Consider the following 17,532-nt stretch of genomic DNA (forward strand, 5'->3'; position numbering starts at 1 on the left):
TCTTGATTACCTTACTTAGCTACCTTTTTTTTTTTTAAAAAAAAAGGATGCACACGGATGAACCTGTCTTTTAGCATACTGAAGTCATTTTGGTGCGAAGGGAAGGCAGAAAATTGAAGAGAAGAAAGCGTTCAATCTAAAAGTTGTCTAGAGAATTTTGTACGTGGTGGACTATCGGGGCACGGTCGACCGTTGACCGGGTCGGATTTCCGCTCTGACACCATCATGTTACCGATCCAGCATGAGTGTGCCAGTTATCGTACAAATACTGAGAACCAGGTGGTCCATCTGTCTCCTGCACTTTCCCCTTTTATCTGCTCCTTCCCCTTTCGGCTTGTTAATACTCATCGGATTGTTTCTGCTAGGATACAACGCAATTGATTAGAGATAACCATTAGCATCCTACTATAGCGTTACCCAGATTGATCGTTCACTACAAATATCATCATCATCATCATCATCATTATCATCATCATCATCATGGACGCAACAGCCACCAACCCCTCATGTCTTCTGTATGGCCCACTCGACGCCCGCTTCGAAGACCGGCCGATCCCCACACTTAACAATCCCCACGATGTGATTGTTCGCATCGCCTATACTGGCGTTTGCGGGAGCGATGTTCGTATTCCCCAGACCACTAATTAACCCATCTCATCCAAACTAATACCTGCGACCAGGTCCACTTCTGGCTCCACGGGGGAATCCGCACCTACGTATCCCCAACCCAGCCGCTAACCATGGGCCACGAAGCGTCAGGGACCATCCACGCCGTCGGGTCCGCAGTCACGTCTCTCGTTCCCGGAGACAGAGTGGCAATCGAACCCGGTTATCCCTGTCGACACTGCAATCAGTGCAAATCCGGTCGGTACAACCTCTGTCCGGAGATGAAGTTCGCTGCGGACCCGCCTGTCGTCCATGGGACCCTTACCAAGTATTTCATGTTGCCTGCGGATTTCTGCTACAAGATCTCGGATAATGTGAGGTTGAGTGAAGCAGTTTTGCTAGAGCCACTGGCTGTGGGGATTCATGCGGTGAGGTTAGCTGATGTGAAGCCCGGGCAGAGCGTCGTGGTGTTTGGGGCCGGGACTGTGGGGATGCTTTGTGCGGCTGTGGCGAGGGAGTTTGGGGCGAGGGTTGTGGTGTCGGTGGATATTATGAAGCATAAGTTGGTTTTCTCGAGGGATTTTGTGGGGAGGGAGGTTGCGAGGCAGATTATACCGGATGGGAAGCTAATTGTGGAGGATAATGCGGCGCGGATTGTGAGAGAGAATGATCTTGGGGATGGGGCAGATGTTGTGATTGATGCGTCGGGGGCTGAGGCGTCGGTTCAGACAGCGATTTTTGCTTTGAGAAAGGGAGGGACATATGTTCAAGCTGGGATGGGGAAGCGCAAGATTGAGTTCCCTATCTCGGAGATGTGTGAGAAGGAGGTTGTGGCGAAGGGGTGCTATCGATATGGCCCGGGGGACTTTGATTTGGGTATCTCGTTTGTGGGTCGAGGGAGGTTGCAACTGGGGAGCTTGATCTCGACGGTCTTTCCCTTTGAGAAGGCGACGGAGGCGTGGGAAGCGGCGAGGAGGGGTGATGGCATTAAGATGTTGATTGAGGGACCCAAGGATGCTCGGTAGGCAGGGATGGTCACCTGGTAGTCACCTGATTTCTTTGGTGATTTCTCTTCGGCGGGCTTTCCCTCTTCCTCTTCCTTAACAATGTTCTCATCGTCATCGAATTCTATTGGGTCTCAAAGCTGTCGCTGAGCCCACGGTGCGATATTCTCGATACTTCTTAGTCCCACTGTCCTGATTAATCCGAGTAGCTTGGAAAGAATCGACACAGATGGTCAATCTTACACCGCGGATTACAGGGTGCTCTATAACCAGCTTGATGGAGAAGCAGAGGTGGGGGGGCAGTTCTGCTTTTTCGGCGCCATGCGGCTTGCGTTTAGCGCAGGCAGGAGGGCTGTCAGACACGTCAACCCAACAAGCCCCGCGAGCTGAACGCGTGCGTTTTCCTCACAGCTCCACTCACCACAGTGTCTGGCCCTCAGCCATCTGCCATTTATGTCGGTCCTTCTCTTCGCCTTCCAAGTGCCCCCAGGATATGCGCCTTCTTCGCACGAGAGCTCCAATGCTGGAACTTGTAGAGGTCGACAAGGAACAGATTGAAAGCGGAGAGATACACTATGCGATTCTCTCGCACAGATGGGGCGATGATGAAATCACATTTCAAGATATTCCCTATCTGCATAATGATGAAAAGAAGAAGACCAAAGGCTACCAGAAGGTCAGGCGCTTCTGCGAAAAAGTCGCAAATCATTTCGAGTATGCCTGGATAGACACTTGTTGTATCAATAAAGACAGCAGCGCGGAGCTGTCAGAAGCCATCAACTAGATGTTTCGTTGGTATAAACGGGCGGGCAAATGTTATGCTTACCTGAATGATGTTTCGCCGAGTGCCGATCGGGAGCAGCTATATGTCAATATGAAGCGAAGTCGGTGGTTCGAACGCGGTTGGACACTCCAAGAGCTGATCGCACCCTCTGATGTCATGTTTCTTGCCAAGAATTGGACTGAAATAGGGTGCAGGAAGAGCCTCAGTGCATTGATATCGGAGATAACGCTTATTGATGAGTCCGTACTGCAGGGGGATTCGCACCTGCAAAGGTTTAGCATTGCGAAAAAGATGTCATGGGCCTCTGGCCGAGTAACCACGAAACGTGAAGACATCGCCTATTGCCTGATGGGCATTTTTGACGTTAGCATGCCATTGTTGTACGGAGAGGGTGATAAGGCCTTCATAAGACTGCAGGAGGAGATCATGAAGGACTCAGACGATCAAACACTCTTTGCGTGGGAGAACTCCGCTGTTTCGATGGACCACCCGAGTGGCCTGCTTGCTCGATCCCCGATGGACTTCAGGAACTCGGGAAATATAATCCCTTTCAAATTCTCCAAGGCAACCATGCCATTTTCGGTGACCAATAGAGGTATAAGACTTGATTTGCCTCTACTGAGAGCCCCGGATGTGGACGTACAAGAAGCGGATACATGGACACCTGGTGTTGACATCCTGGCTCTAGAGTGCCGGGATGCGTCGAACTCCTTTTTTCCGAAACCAGTTGGTGTAAAGCTCAGACAAAAGCCCGGCGGGCATAGCCAGTTTCTGAGGGTCCATCCCAGTTTGGAAAGAAACATCCACTTGAGTCAGCTGTACTACACCAGGTCCACTACGATCTATGCCGAAAAAACGATGACAAGAGAATATGTCGAGTTGCCAAGAATGAGGAGGCAGAACAGGAATCTGATTCTATGCTTGGACGGTGACAACAGCCAGAATTTTAAAACCGGAACCCGCTCTAACATTCAGCTCATCCATGAATTGGTAGGTGACACAGATGACTTACAAAACTGCTATTATGGGGAGGTCGGTGGCAGTGGCAGTGAACATGTTCAACTATGCGTGATGAGGGCATACCAAGTTAGCTACATCAGTCCCCTCATAGCAGCCACGTTTCCGGCAAGGCTAACCCCTTTTATCAAGTGGTTGGCGAGAAAATATAGCGACAAGTATGATATTTTTATCTTCGGATTTGCCAGCGGAGCCTTTGCGGCACAAGTCCTTGCACAGATTGTTGACAACGTGGGAATTTTCCAAGTTTCATATGTTTCCAATCACCCGGAACGCATCTGGGATATATATGAGGACTGGTACCGTGCTGTCATAGGTGGCGAGGGCGGCGACGAGTGGGAATACGAAGATACTGCATCATCGCTACTTCGCATAAATAAAATGCGCACGAAGTACTCTGAGCTAACAGACAGGGTTACATTCCTGGGCTTATTCGATACGGCTATGGCCACATCGGACCTAGGAGTTAGGTTGACCTTTCACACTAGTTGGGGGCGGCATCGCAATCTTCCCTCGGAAATTTCCCATCCTGCTCTTATAGTTCGCCATGCAGTAGCACTGGACGAACGACGAATTGCCCTGCACCCGATCCTCGTTGGAGAACCGATGTTTGAAGGCATACAGGACGTTGAGCAACTCTGGTTTTCAGGTAGTCATGCTGTGAGAACCTTACCTTTTATAATAGTTCACCTGGTTCAGACACTAATCACAATACTTAGGACATCGGAGGGATTGCATACTCGGCCAACAACCTCCCAGTAGCCGGCGAAAAAGGTGGGAATCTTAGTCTAATCCCTCTAGTTTGGATGATCTGCGAGGCTGCGAAAGCGGGCCTAACCTTTGACCAAGGAGCTCTACGACAACTCTTTGGTGGAAACCCGCAGAAAACCATCAAAGCGGCTTTAGATAATGATGGTGATCATATCATCTACAGTGTGGTTCCAAGTGATAGGCTGAGAGAGACATGGTACCGAATCGCCACAGTAGCCAATAAACACCAGGAGGATCAGTCTCTGCTGTCATCCATGAGCGAGTTTGCCATGAGTCCCCTGCCCTATCTCAAAGTCTATTTGCAGGCGTTTGCAATGGAGGGTTGGCCCCCTTGCTTTACCGGCGAACTATCCCTCCCGGTAGTGCCGTGCATAGCACAGTTTTTCACAGGATGGACGAACACACGAACTATTGTCCGGTTAACCTGATGAGATCAAGGGGAAAGACAGGCATATATACACAGTGGCCAGCGTACAGAGTGAGATATAGGGGGGATCCTGTCCGGGAGTGTTGCATTTTAGAATCCTGACCCTTAATGTACACCGTATTCGGACTAGCCCGCTCCTTATCCTTATCCGGTAATGTAGTTGTTCCTGCCGACTGACTTAGCACCCGACCGGGTCTTGGCGCCTGAGGCCCCCTCCGACGGGCGTGAGTGATATCAGCCTGGCCTGTCCCTCCCTAGGCCGGACCCCAGAATCAACAAGTCACATCGTCACCACCGCCTACAATTTCTCCCCCCTGAACCAACTGCGCAGATCTACTCAGGGAGCGAGCCTCTCAAATCGGTACTCTGATCCGGTAGCTGCGGCATGCTCCGCAGTCTGTCAAGATGACCAGGCTCCGCGGAGCTTCCGTGAGCTCGTACGAGGTTTCGCGTGGTGGCATCGACAGGCCCCAGTTCCACCGTTCCAAACTGCCCCCTAATGCGCCCGACGTGATCGCCCAGAATACGATAGATGTCTCCGACCCTGCTCAAGTACTATTATGGTGTAGAGATGAACGACGTCGTCAGTTCAACCTTCTGGTCCGCAGGTCAGTCTTTCCATGACGCCATACCTGTGCTGAGCCGCTGACGGGATATTTTTAGGTACAAGAATCAACTCCTCTACGGATGTCAGGATCCTGGCTGCCAGACACCCACCTGCGCCAGTTACCGGAAACGCGTCACAGACGGCCCATTTCGTCGATATACGGAGCTGAGCGCCCGCACGCTGGCTTGCTACTTGGCTAGTTTGGATAATGCGGAGGATGGTCTTTGTCGCAATCTCTCCCGGGTCCCCTACGAGCTTTCACCCCATGACAATCAACGTCGATCAAAACGTCGAAATCGTGCCTTGCCTTCGAACGATTCCGCGCGAGAACGTACAGAGTCAAAGGAAGTGGGTCATACTGGTACTGATGAGGTGTCCCGGTCTTCACCGGCTCGGGATATAGGATCACCAAGCTCGAACGACCGAAATGGGAGGAGTCCATCTCCTGGTTTGGGATCTCAGGATCAGGAGCTGGTCATTGTGGAAGAGGACGCACCTGAAACGCAGCGACTGAAAGACCCGAAGTCGTTCACTCAGAACTTGTTCGATACCCTATCTCTCCGGATGATTGAATGGCTGCCTCTACGACGGTCGCCAAATACACTTGGTCCGGATCCAGGTCGCTTAGACATTCGTCCTGAAACTCGATCACCAAAACCTGCGCGCGACGGGACACAGCCCTATTCGGATAAAGCACGGCCACAATTAACCCGACAGCGGACACCGCAGCATATCATACCCACAGGTGGTGCTCCCCATACCCCTTCATCGCGCCATGTAAATGGTCAGACTACCGCGTTGGAGTTGAGGCTTCCGAATCAACGGGTCAAACGACTGTCGCTTACGGAGGTGGATCAGTGGCGCCAGAATCCCCGCGCGAGCTCAGAGGAGAAATCCTATCAGGAGTTGAAACCCGCTCGCAAGCTGACCGTCAATACGCACGTCAGTGGCGATGAACTACACAATGTGCCTTCTCCGCCGGCATTACGACATCGTCCGCAAAAGCACCGGGGTAGAACGGGTGACGGAATTTGCGTTCCTTCGCAAGAGAAGCAGAAGAAGGGGCGGCGTGTTTCATGGGATGGGGCGAAGTATCTGAATAACGTCCTACTCGACGGCCCCAAGAAGACCGAGCCCCCCAGCGACGATCAGCTTCCTCTTGAGGCCCAGTCCCCTAGTGACAGCAAACCGAAGCGTCGAAGTTCCAGTCGGAAACGAACCATCTCGGCCATCCAGTCATTGACCCATCTCACGGGTGAGATAATTGATGGGATGATGCAAATGATGGTTGTTTCCGAAGACGAGGCTGAACGGTGGAGGGATGAGCTGACCTACATGGAATCCACCGGTAGCTTTGAAGAGTCGGAGTGGCGCTTCGCAACTCCCCGCCAGCGTCAAGTGTTTACCTTTATTGCGCAAAGCACTTTTTACGCGTTGAGTAATACCAAACAACTTCTTCTTTCGTTCCGACAGAATACGGCCGGACCGTCCGAAACGAACGAGGATCATAACCGACCCAATCTTGACCTTGCACAGCTACAACCATCGCTCCATAAACTGCTCCGTACCTGCCCCCGGGACATTGTCTTCCACAGTCTCTGGAGCGCAACGGAAGCGATGTTCGTCCCACCCAAAGAGCTTTCGATGCCAGGAAAACCTGCCCGCCGGTCATCCCAGAACTCGAGTGCCACATCCACCACGCCCATCATTCGTCGATCGGATTCTGGAAGCAGTGAGCAGCTCACTGATTCAAGTGCAGCAGATATCGCAACCGTCGCTATGTTTGCCTTGGCCAGCTCGCTCCCCGAGATTGATGCATCCACGTGGCGAACAATTCTCCGAATGCGTGCGGCTGGAGGAGTCGCCTCAAGCTCGGATATGAAAAAGCTCTCTGTCGCTAGGGCCCGTCTGATAGTCGAAACCACCGATATGCTTGAGCATGAGTTAGCGCTACGACTTCTAGGTCGCCTGGTGCGCGGTATTGGCGCACGATTGGCGTACCACGAAATCTCCAAGGCCCGGCCGGTGTACTCGCGAGACCTACCACAACGTAAGAACAACGTTCTGGACATCATCGTGAACAACCTCAGCGAGCATTACGGTGCAATGACAGCTACCATCAGCGACCCGAATACGACTCCCCCTCCTGGCGCACCAGCCTTTATTACCGAATGGCTCCGGACGCTTCTCCTCAAGGAATGGGATGGCAGCGCGGAGCTATCGCGATGTAGCTCAGCCGGAGCAGCGGTGCGGATTCTATCCACACTGTATAAGGAGCGCGACCGTCTAGGTCTGATTCCAGAGGACTTTCAGACGCCATTTCTCTCCGATCGGCTAGAGCCCTTGGACATGCCTGTGGAGTGGATTGAAAGCGGGCCCAGTAACAAGACACTGCATTTACTCTCCTACCCCTTTCTATTCCCGCCGTCGGCATTGGTGATATACTTCCGTGCCCTCAATTATGCCGCCATGTCCAAGTACTACGAAGCCGCCATGACGACGACCAGACACGTGACACAGACCGCGTTTGGGCCGATTCGGGTCCAAGACGACGTTGGCCTGCTTGCACAGTTGAAGACGTCTATGTCGACGTATCTGGTTCTTGTGGTCCGCCGCGACAGTCTACTGACGGATGCACTCAATCAGCTGTGGCGACGTGAGAGACGGGAACTCATGCGGCCGTTGAAAGTGCAAATGGGGATGGACGAGGGAGAGGAGGGCCTGGATCATGGTGGTGTCCAGCAAGAGTTTTTCCGAGTCGTAATGGGAGAAGCATTGGATTCGTCCTTTGGCATGTTTACGACGGATGCGCGGACGCGGATGTCATGGTTCCAGCCCTGTTCATTGGAACCTCTGTACAAGTTTGAGCTGCTCGGATTGTTAATGTCCTTGGCGGTTTACAACGGGCTCACCCTTCCGGTGAACTTTCCCACGGCGTTTTACCGCAAGCTACTCGGGCTCAAGGTGAAACATCTGGAGCACATCCGAGACGGATGGCCCGAACTCACCAAGGGACTGGGGGATCTCCTCACTTGGGAGGACGGTGACGTGGGCGACATTTTCATGCGGACCTACGAGTTCAGCTTCGAGGCCTTCGGCCTAGTTGAGACGGTAGACATGCAGAAAGTCGACCGAGATGCCCCATGGCCTGCTACATCCACGCCAGGCCGTGGCCTCAGCGGATCCCGGTCCCTAGGGTTCTCACCACCATGGTCGGAGGTCCGCCATTATACCGATCACGTCAACTTGAGCCCCCCGTCTTCGATGGCGGCTGAGACCGCGGGGTCGTACGGGGACACTACGAAAGCCACCGATACGCTGGTACCTGTCCAGTCACCGACCCCCCCGGGCGATGAGGCCTGCCTTGTGACTAACAACAATCGGTCCGAATTTGTCAAGGATTATGTCTTCTGGCTGACGGACAAGTCCATCCGTCCGCAATTCGAGGCGTTTGCGCAGGGATTCTACACGTGCATAGACCGAACGGCGCTGTCAATTTTCACCCCAGAGGCATTAAAGACGGTGGTCGAGGGGATCCAGACAATCGATATTCGCGAGCTGGAGCGTCACACTCGCTACGAGGGTGGGTTCGGACCGAGTCACCAGGTGATCCGGGACTTCTGGAGTATTGTCCGGCACTACCCGGCCGAGAAGAAGGCGCAGCTGCTGGAGTTTGTCACGGCCAGCGATCGGGTTCCAGTCAATGGGATTGCGAGTATCATGTTTGTGATCCAGAAAAACGGGGTTGGGGATGCTGTAAGTGACCGGTAGTTCTTGAATGAGCTGGGGAATGTTACTAACTCTCGCAGCGCCTTCCCACCAGTCTGACCTGTTTCGGCCGGCTGCTGTTGCCCGAATATTCATCGCGTAGTGTGATGGAAGAAAAGCTGAGCAAGGCGTTGGAGAACGCGCGGGGATTTGGCGTTGCTTGATTTCGGGATTGGTTTGCATGGAACGGGATTGGATGTTTTTTTTTTGAGTGGATCCCTGGTGTATATGTCGTACTTCATACCCCATTGTTATCCATAGATAGTGAGAATCTTAGCGTGGCAACGACCACTCGATATAGTAGTCATCGGACGAGGTCTTGTTCTGTTGTGGTAATGGGCTCGCCCGAGTTGCCTGGCGCGGAGCCGGTCGGGCCACTTGCCGGGAAGCCGTTGGGAGCAGCCACGCCGCTGGTGCCGACCTTCAACTTCTAATTCCTGCCTGTCCTCGTATCTCCATTTCACGTTGTCGGCGTCCCCCCATCCCCTGTCGAAAATCTCTGCGCTCCATGTGATCCACTCGCTGACCCGGCAACTCGGGGCTGGGCAGGAAATCCGGACATCACTGCGCCGGATGGCCTCGCACGGTTGAGTCATGGTTGGGCGACACGGTGCGCTGTGGTCCGCTTGGATTGGCAGAGGCCATCCACGGCCCTTCGTCGCGCGCCCCATATAAACCAACCGGTCTCTCCTTCACTACTATCTATCTACTCCGTTCACTGCCAGGCATCATTCCCTTCCAGATACCCGTGCACGGATTCCCGCTCGACGCTAAAGGTCTGCAAGCTGCTACTAATCGCTAGCCCCGCTACCCCACGTTCTGCTCCATCGGCCCTGACCCCTCTCTCCTTCCTCCTTCCTCCAGCTAACCTCCCGCCATCCACAGACGCCACCAAAATGCCCCCTATCATCCACTGCGTCCGCCACGCCCAGGCACGCCTACTACCAGCGGATTTCCTCGTTCGATGCGATCGCTAACCTCGCCCAGGGCGTCCACAACCTGAACGTCGCCAACCATGTCATCCATGATCCCCTCCTCACTAATCTCGGCAACGAACAATGTCGTCAACTCCGCGAAAAGTTCCCTCGCCACGCTCAGATCGACCTAGTCACGGCATCCCCACTCCGTCGCACCATCTACACAGCTCTGCAGAGCTTCGAACCGGTCTTCCAGACGCACCCCGATATGAAGTTGATCGCCCTTCCTGATGTCCAGGAGACGAGTGATGTGGCGTGCGACACGGGAAGCGACCCGGAAGTGCTGCGCAAGGAGATGGAGGAGAACAACGTCCCGATTGACTTGGGGCTAGTGCATGAGGGGTGGAACAACAAGGTGGGTGGTGCTCAATTTCCAGCCAGGGAGCAGGGAATGAGCTGATGTTTGTGTGTACCTGTAGCAAGGCAAATACGCACCTACCCACAAAGCCATCAAAGAGCGGGCGCGGGCAGCTCGCCGCTGGCTGAAGGCTAGACCGGAGAAGGAGATTGTGATTGTTACCCACGGAGGTTTCCTGCATTACTTCACCGAGGATTGGGAGGACAGCAGCCAGTACCAGGGTAGGTGGTTGAGATGGTGTCGATGTCGTGGATAAAGGCTGATGAAACAGGAACCGGTTGGGTGAACACCGAGTACCGGACGTATGAGTTCACAAAGGAGGTTCACACAGATGACCTCGAGGGTTACGAGTTGGACGGAGACAATGCCACCTTGGTGGAGACCCTTGAATCGCGCCAACGGCGTGGGAAGTCTGGACCCATGTCGGACCGCGAGCAGCAGAAGACGCTATACAAGATTGGAACGCAGGGCTGGGACGACCAGGGCTTGCAGTTGAGTATTGCGGAGCGTGAGGCGGCCAAGGTCCCGGAGGGTAAAGAAGTGAACGGCACCCGGGTATAGATCCATTGTGGTGGTTCTTTGTAGAGTATAGAATGAGACGCGGGGGACATATAAAGGGCGATATAGATCAAAGATCTCATACCTCAAGAACACAGCTGATGCAGCACGGTTCTTTGTTGTGTCCAGCGCTTTATCCACAGCGAACAATGGCCGTTATCTGTAGCTGGACCCGAGAAGGCAAAGGGTGAATGGATTGTCATTGCCAACTCTACTATAAGAACGTAGCATCGCCTTTCTGCGATCACTGAGTTGCAGCTCACCGAACTTGACTGAGCACCTGGGATACGATTCGATTCAGTCAGTAATCAGTTGAGGATAGATCTCGAGAGGTGAATCGGCACTGCCTGCTGTACCACATCACCACCAGCCATGGTCCACCGAGTCCATTATCCCACGTACGATACCTACATGCATCATTTATCGACCAGTCTCACAACAGGCCATCCGCCACCATTCACCATTAGGTTTACCACCAAACCTTCCAGTGGTAGATCCACGTCACCCGGGCCAACCAGCAAACCTACGTGCATCCGAAACCTCGAATCCCAAAACGAACCAACTGTCCCCGCGTCAATCAGCATCGAGGTACGTCAGCGTATTTTCTTGGCTAACGGACTGTAGGCACCCCAGCAAGGACTCGCACCTTATCGCGGTGCTGGGGTCTAGTAACCTGTCTTGGACAGACGAAGCGAAGACGAGTCCAATTAACCCCGAATGCTGCTGTCTAGAGTGGATTGCTGTGCCTTGCACGGGGCCTGCTGTTGATTACACGCCCGGATCACCGATCAATAGCAAGCCTCGCATGAGGTCATGGGAGATTTTCCCCTTGCTTATCAAGGCCAAAACATATCTGCCTGCAAGGCTTACTTTTGCCAGAAGAGATGAAACTTACCCCACAATATTAATTGCCTACCGCAAGATCAGGATCTGAAAGTCGATGAAGAGGCAGTGCCGATTGACCGACTATACGATACTCCGGAGATCGACAGTTTCGTCATGCGAGTGGAATCCCGGTGCCTACGATGATTGGGACCCCTTCAGGGTCGTCTGCATACCATTCATGGCTGCCTATGATACGCGTTCCCGTTCTTTCCCGTACCGCGATGGGCCGCGCCCAGCAGAAATGCCTGCCAAGGCACACGGCAATACCGGGCAGTACCTGGTTATTTATAGCGGTGGGGCATTGCCCCGGACCGCCTGAGGCACCGATTCGTGGACATCGGCCTTTCTTTCGTCGTTCATTTCTCTCTCTCTCTCTCTCTCTCTCTCTCTCTCTTCAATCTCGCCTCGCAATCCATGTTATAAGACGAGCCCAATGGCATTCGGACCACGGGTCGTGCAGAGAGTTCCGTCGAATCATTCCATCCCTTCCCAGAATTAAAGATGCTAGACGAGAACCTCCCCAGTATGTCTCTCCTTCCCCTCCCCCACTCCACTCCTGGATGCACCTCCGCTAACTCCAGCAGCCTTCTACCTCAAACACAACAAGCAATCCCAGCTGTGGTCCGTCTACCTCTGCCAGCACGGGAACGAACCGGAACCCGCCTACTCCCTCCGCTATCCGGATCCCTCCTCTCCCTCCTCTCATAACCGCTACGCCTCCGCTCTTTACGATCCCTATGTCTCCGACATCCTCTTCGGCGAGGTCCTGATTATTCCCGAATGGACCCAGCCCAGTCTCTCCGCGGAATCTATCCGACAGAATGGTGGTGTCGCGCCCCCTCCTGAGCCTATCCTCCCCTCACGCTTCACCATCAACCTCTACAACCCAGACCAACAAGTGACCGTGCACTTCAAGCCGAAGACCTGGAACAGCCCCGCAACATGGAACTTCGAGATGCCGCAGCACAGTTTCAGGCAGCCATCCGCGTCTACCCTGGACCGCACCCAGACCGACCCGGCCATGGCTGACACAACGCCCAAACTCCGCTTCACCTGGCGCAAAGACAGCAAACTGTCCAAAGACCTGACCTGTCTGCTTTCCGGGAAAACAACCACCTTACCCGAATCCAAAACGAAAAGTAAAGAACCTGACATTACGGTATCCATCTTCAAGAGCCTCCGCGAACTCACACTCTACGAACCCAACCTCTACCGCGTCGAGATGGAAGACTTCAAAGGCCTAGAAGTCGTGCTCCTCCTCGGCGCAATCACCATCCGCGACGTATACTTTGCATCCATGAAAGACGCATTCCACGTCACCAAGCCCGCTCACATGTCGAGTACACCCTCGCCCACCAAGGCAAACGGCAAACCCCTCCCCACTCTCCCAGCCGCATCCGGGGCATTAAACGCCGTCCAACCCAGACCCGAACCACAACAGCAACCCCAACAACCATCCCCTACCAACCGAAAAACCGAACAACAACGCGAAGAAGAACGACGCACCCAGAAGCTCCTCCAAGAAGAAGAACAAGCGCGTCGGAGACGTCGAGCCGAGCGGCAAGCCGACATCGACCGCGAGACCCGCCGTCTGCAAATGCTCTACGGACAAGAGGAGCAGCAAGTGCGTATGCAGACACCGTCACTACCACCCCGTCAACCGGCCGGATCCACCCTTTCCCTACGACCAGCCAACCAACCTCATCATACCTACCCATACCAAGATGGCCGCTCTCGCCCACCAGCAGGTCCATACATGTCTCCGGGCCCAGATCCACGGCGCCAATCAGCCGTACGATTTGCCCTGCTGGCAGAGACACCCGGACCCGCTGCGTCCACACCGGCCCTGCAACCCAAGAAAAGTAGTTTCTTCCGTTTACGACGGTCGTCAGCAGATGAGGCGAAGTTGAGCAAAAAACGGAGTTCGATGTTTTGATTGATTCATGATTTGTTCTTAATGTTTGATTGTTTGTTTGATACCCAGCTTGCATTCAAGTATATAGATTTTTTTACCTTCGATTTCGTCGAGCTACTCGTTTTGTTAATGCTCAGACTTCGCGGTTTTTACGAGGAACCTTGTCTCGGTCTTACTGAGCTTATAAACAGTCATCTTATCTAAGTCACCACTAAAAGTATTCAATCTGCTATACCTTACACCCAGTGGTAGTAGTTATTGCTCATCTCACTCGTTCCTCCGAAACAAACACATCGAAGTCCAAACCCACAGACCTTCGCCCCTAATTTTCGCGACTAAATATAAACGACTGATTGAATGTACAGAACCAACCTCCAAAACTCCTATCATCCCAGCTCCAACTTCCCATTCCCATGAGTTGCGAAGCACCAGCAATACCAAGTTAGGTCCTGCTACAGAAAGTCTCCAGCTCCAAGACTTGTCATTAATCCAGAGTATTTCACAGATTCCATTTTCCTATTGGCCCTTTGAAGATACTGTTAAGTAATATAGATAATACCAGTATTTACCACTCCAACCAGACAAGGGGGATAGGACTATGGAACTTGACGCCTAAACAATCACAAGGCTGGCGGCTAACCCAGCATGCGGGCTGGGATCACACGCATCGATGGGCTGTTTTCGAAGCAGAGTCTGTTTTAGCTAGCGCGAAGAAAAAAGTGTCGATACCCTATCGTTCAGGAACTGGCTCGTGGTTTCTTTGTTTGGCGCCGGGGTTGATGCGTGAATTAAGCGCCTTATGGTTCGGGTGGAAAGGTGGGATGGTCAATTCAGACGGCGGTTAAGGTTTTCAGGCGGGGGCTTTTCCATTAGGGGGGTAACACATGTGGCAGGCGCAGCCTGGAGGTGCCTGCCTGCCTAGGTGGACTATGTCCGACGCCAACCCCCCGGGGTTGTCCTTGCATCCTGTCACTTTCCATCTTATATCTACCTAGGAACGGAATCTTCGTTTATAGCGCACTGTTCATCATTTCTCGCTTGTTTCTACCCTGAGGTCCCGAGTGCGCGGCAACACATCAGATATAGAGTGTTTCAAGGAGCCTGGTTGTCAACCAAGTGTGACGAATCCCGTACCATCACGCATCCTCAGTATCTGTCTGGTCCTGCTTTTGTTGCAAAACACCTGAACGATGCGCTCCGACAAAGACCGCCTGTATGTTGTTCTCTATGCACGAGGGGGGGCGCCTACCATGCCAGGACTGGAGGATACGTGAGTACATGATCCAGAAAGAACTTCGCTCTGAAATAGATTGGGCAAATCTGATATCTCGTCCGGCCTAGATACCACTGGGCGCACATGGTTGGGCCCAAGATTGAAGGAGGAGAGAAAACCACGGGCGTTCTATACCATGCAAGGGAGAAGCCGAAGGCTGGGGGGGCGCCCGGATTTGAATGGTCGTTCGAGAACCGCTCCTGTAGTCTTGCCCCTACCAACATGTTGCTTGTCCGTGTCATGATTGGAAAGGTGACGGATAGCAGCCGCTTGACCGAGATTCTATGCAGTACGCCTGTCCGAGGGGGGCAGCCAGGATGGAATTGCATTTCTTGGATAAGAGAGGCGCTGGAAAGGATCCGGGCTGACAAAAAGGCCCTGGGGACGAGTGTCACTGAGTGGGATACAATACGCAACGCCGCCATGACTTATTGTCAGCAAAAGAAAGACCAACACCGGTTTGATGGTCAGGGTAACTTTAACATGTCAAAGGCTCCGACATACGACTTGATGCAGCAGAAGGAGACCATTGTGTAACTAGAATGATCACTTAGAGGTCTCCGAAGTACTTTTGACGAATTCCTTCCATGGCGAGTTCCTCGGGCATTGGTTGCAAAAATTTGTCAATTTCATGGATCCAAAAGGAGTTCTGCGGATTGACTTGACTGGCAGTAGTATATTCCCAGTACGAGGGATACCATCCAGCAGTTTCCCAGTCAACAATGCCAACAACCTCATCATCGCGAGCCAGGATATTTAGACTGCTCAAGTCACCATGTGTAAATACCAACGGCCAATCCTTGCCATGCTGTTCGATGAGGGCCTGGATTTCGGGGTCATGTCTAGTATCGGCTTCTACGCCCATACGTAGATAGCGATGGAAATCCTGCACGGTGTCAAAGGGCCCAAATCGTATTGACTCGCTGTGGCTTAGTAGGCGGCAGTCATATAGTGATCCATTGTCAACCGACGCTACACCCATTCCCTCCGGGGGCTTGAGTTCTCGCATCTCACTGATCATCCCGGATAATTGGGAAAGCATCTTGGCTTTGGTCTTCTCCGGTCGTTTTACCCAGCCCATGCCTATCATATCGCCGTTGATTCGTTCCATAATGATATAGGTCCGCCCAGAACGAGTAAAGGCACAGTAGACTTTCGGAACCGGGATGGATGTATGCTCGGCTATAAAGCGCATTGTGGAGGCTTCAGATAGATGCACATGGCGTCCATACTTCACACATAGTTTGTCAGTTAACATGAGAACGCCCCCGTAGTATTGCCGAGTGCGTTTAAAGAGTTTGATGGCAAGAAGGGTGGAATATCGATTAAACGGGGTGTCATTTATCGGTGTGGATGTGTTCATGGGCGAAGAAGGAGGACTCTGTTGCTTGGATAACATTGAGGGTATGTGTGCTGAAAGCAGTGAGTTAGAGAGGGTGTTTCGTTACTGATATGCGAGCAAGTGACTTCATAATTGAGCTGCATTAGATAGATTGTCAATAGAACCAACAGTGAGAGCTGATTGACGATAAGGGGATCGGCACGTGATTTCGGACCTGGAAGATTAATGCTCCGCTGCTTCTCTCCATTCGTCCCATGTCAGCACAGACAAATATACTCTCAATGAGTGGATCAAGATATGACAGATACAACACCAAGATTAGTCCAGTCGACAGATCATACGTCTTATACGTTCTTTTACTCTCCTCCACCGAGACGAGGGTCGTGAACCGATATCCCGTTGCAAAGGCACCGAGTAACTGCAACGATCCAAAAACCATATCCTCAAGAAATGAGACTCATTGTTATCCAAACTTACCCCCCATGCCAGGAACATGATACTGCTCATCCAAAGAAACAGGGAGTTAGCCTGACGCAACCAAGCAATTTCCCTGGCAGTTAACGTACTGGCAACCGTCCTTCTATTCATGTGCCGGTCCCCGTCCACAGATGGAATTCCAGGATATGGATAGTCAGAGACATCCACAAGCACCCGATCATGTCCAGTGTCCAGTTTATATCCGCGCCTGGAATATCCTGAACAACCACCGCGCTCAGCATCCGCAGTAGAAGTGCAGTTCCTACGGCTGTGAACATGTTTCGCATAACTGGGTTATTGAACTTAGGCCACACATAACAGAAAGATGTCCATGCCTCCCAGAAAATGAGGTAAAGCGCAGCCCACGGACCAGACAAAGCATAAACGATTAGGGGAAAGCTTATCCAGCTCCCCATCCACCTCCTATATGCGCCAGACATCGTCAACATCCCCGCAGGGATCGGCCGATAGGGCTTATTGATGATATCCTCTGCGACAGATGTGGTCTGGTGTGCAATATCAAACACGTATGCGTATACGAATGATACCACCATAACCCTGACTACCAGCAACAGCAAATTTGGTGAGTCTAACTTGGCTGAGGAAGCTGTGTATCGCTCATATAATCCGGTAAGGATTGGTCCTACACAGGCGGAAAAATTGGACCAAAGGAGTAGGACTGTGATGTTTATCTCGTGTTTGATCAGCGAGGCCAGTCTTTGAGCCATCTTTTCCAGAGTTCTGAATCTCAGTAAGTACGATA

At 52.6% G+C, this 17,532-nt stretch overlaps 7 protein-coding genes across 7 annotated transcripts; 6 read left to right on the forward strand and 1 right to left on the reverse strand.

Annotated features, from left to right (window-relative positions):
• The first annotated feature begins 105 nt into the window (after positions 1-105).
• On the forward strand, positions 106-2,013 carry BO94DRAFT_300388 (NAD(P)-dependent alcohol dehydrogenase). Its single transcript, XM_025606740.1, has 2 exons — positions 106-621; positions 681-2,013. The coding sequence occupies exons 1-2, from the start codon at positions 481-483 to the stop codon at positions 1,629-1,631; spliced, it is 1,092 nt and encodes a 363-aa protein (XP_025462345.1). The 5' UTR covers positions 106-480; the 3' UTR covers positions 1,632-2,013.
• Positions 2,014-4,736, forward strand: BO94DRAFT_300289 (uncharacterized protein). Its single transcript, XM_025606739.1, has 2 exons — positions 2,014-4,071; positions 4,131-4,736. The coding sequence occupies exons 1-2, from the start codon at positions 2,395-2,397 to the stop codon at positions 4,608-4,610; spliced, it is 2,157 nt and encodes a 718-aa protein (XP_025462346.1). The 5' UTR covers positions 2,014-2,394; the 3' UTR covers positions 4,611-4,736.
• Positions 4,737-4,874: 138 nt separating this feature from the next.
• BO94DRAFT_540161 (HECT domain protein) lies at positions 4,875-9,284 on the forward strand. The gene is made up of 3 exons (XM_025612850.1): positions 4,875-5,217; positions 5,273-8,972; positions 9,026-9,284. Exons 1-3 carry the CDS (start codon positions 5,015-5,017, stop codon positions 9,146-9,148), a joined length of 4,026 nt encoding a protein of 1,341 aa, XP_025462347.1. The 5' UTR covers positions 4,875-5,014; the 3' UTR covers positions 9,149-9,284.
• Positions 9,285-10,164: 880 nt separating this feature from the next.
• Positions 10,165-11,063, forward strand: BO94DRAFT_540162 (uncharacterized protein). Its single transcript, XM_025612851.1, has 3 exons — positions 10,165-10,316; positions 10,381-10,540; positions 10,591-11,063. The coding sequence occupies exons 1-3, from the start codon at positions 10,170-10,172 to the stop codon at positions 10,878-10,880; spliced, it is 597 nt and encodes a 198-aa protein (XP_025462348.1). The 5' UTR covers positions 10,165-10,169; the 3' UTR covers positions 10,881-11,063.
• A 1,098-nt stretch (positions 11,064-12,161) lies between these two features.
• On the forward strand, positions 12,162-13,905 carry BO94DRAFT_540163 (uncharacterized protein). The gene is made up of 2 exons (XM_025612852.1): positions 12,162-12,285; positions 12,347-13,905. The coding sequence occupies exons 1-2, from the start codon at positions 12,264-12,266 to the stop codon at positions 13,696-13,698; spliced, it is 1,374 nt and encodes a 457-aa protein (XP_025462349.1). The 5' UTR covers positions 12,162-12,263; the 3' UTR covers positions 13,699-13,905.
• A 681-nt stretch (positions 13,906-14,586) lies between these two features.
• BO94DRAFT_540166 (uncharacterized protein) lies at positions 14,587-15,547 on the forward strand. The gene is made up of 2 exons (XM_025612853.1): positions 14,587-14,947; positions 15,019-15,547. Exons 1-2 carry the CDS (start codon positions 14,928-14,930, stop codon positions 15,485-15,487), a joined length of 489 nt encoding a protein of 162 aa, XP_025462350.1. The 5' UTR covers positions 14,587-14,927; the 3' UTR covers positions 15,488-15,547.
• On the reverse strand, positions 15,501-17,497 carry BO94DRAFT_550987 (kinase-like protein; the record flags this gene model as incomplete). Its single annotated transcript, XM_025613518.1, has 4 exons — positions 15,501-16,363; positions 16,569-16,710; positions 16,770-17,037; positions 17,190-17,497. The coding sequence occupies 4 exons, from the start codon at positions 17,495-17,497 to the stop codon at positions 15,501-15,503; spliced, it is 1,581 nt and encodes a 526-aa protein (XP_025462351.1).
• Positions 17,498-17,532: the final 35 nt, after the last annotated feature.

Source organism: Aspergillus sclerotioniger (assembly GCF_003184525.1).
Source record: "Aspergillus sclerotioniger CBS 115572 chromosome Unknown BO94scaffold_43, whole genome shotgun sequence".
Classification (NCBI taxonomy): Eukaryota; Fungi; Ascomycota; class Eurotiomycetes; order Eurotiales; family Aspergillaceae; genus Aspergillus; species Aspergillus sclerotioniger.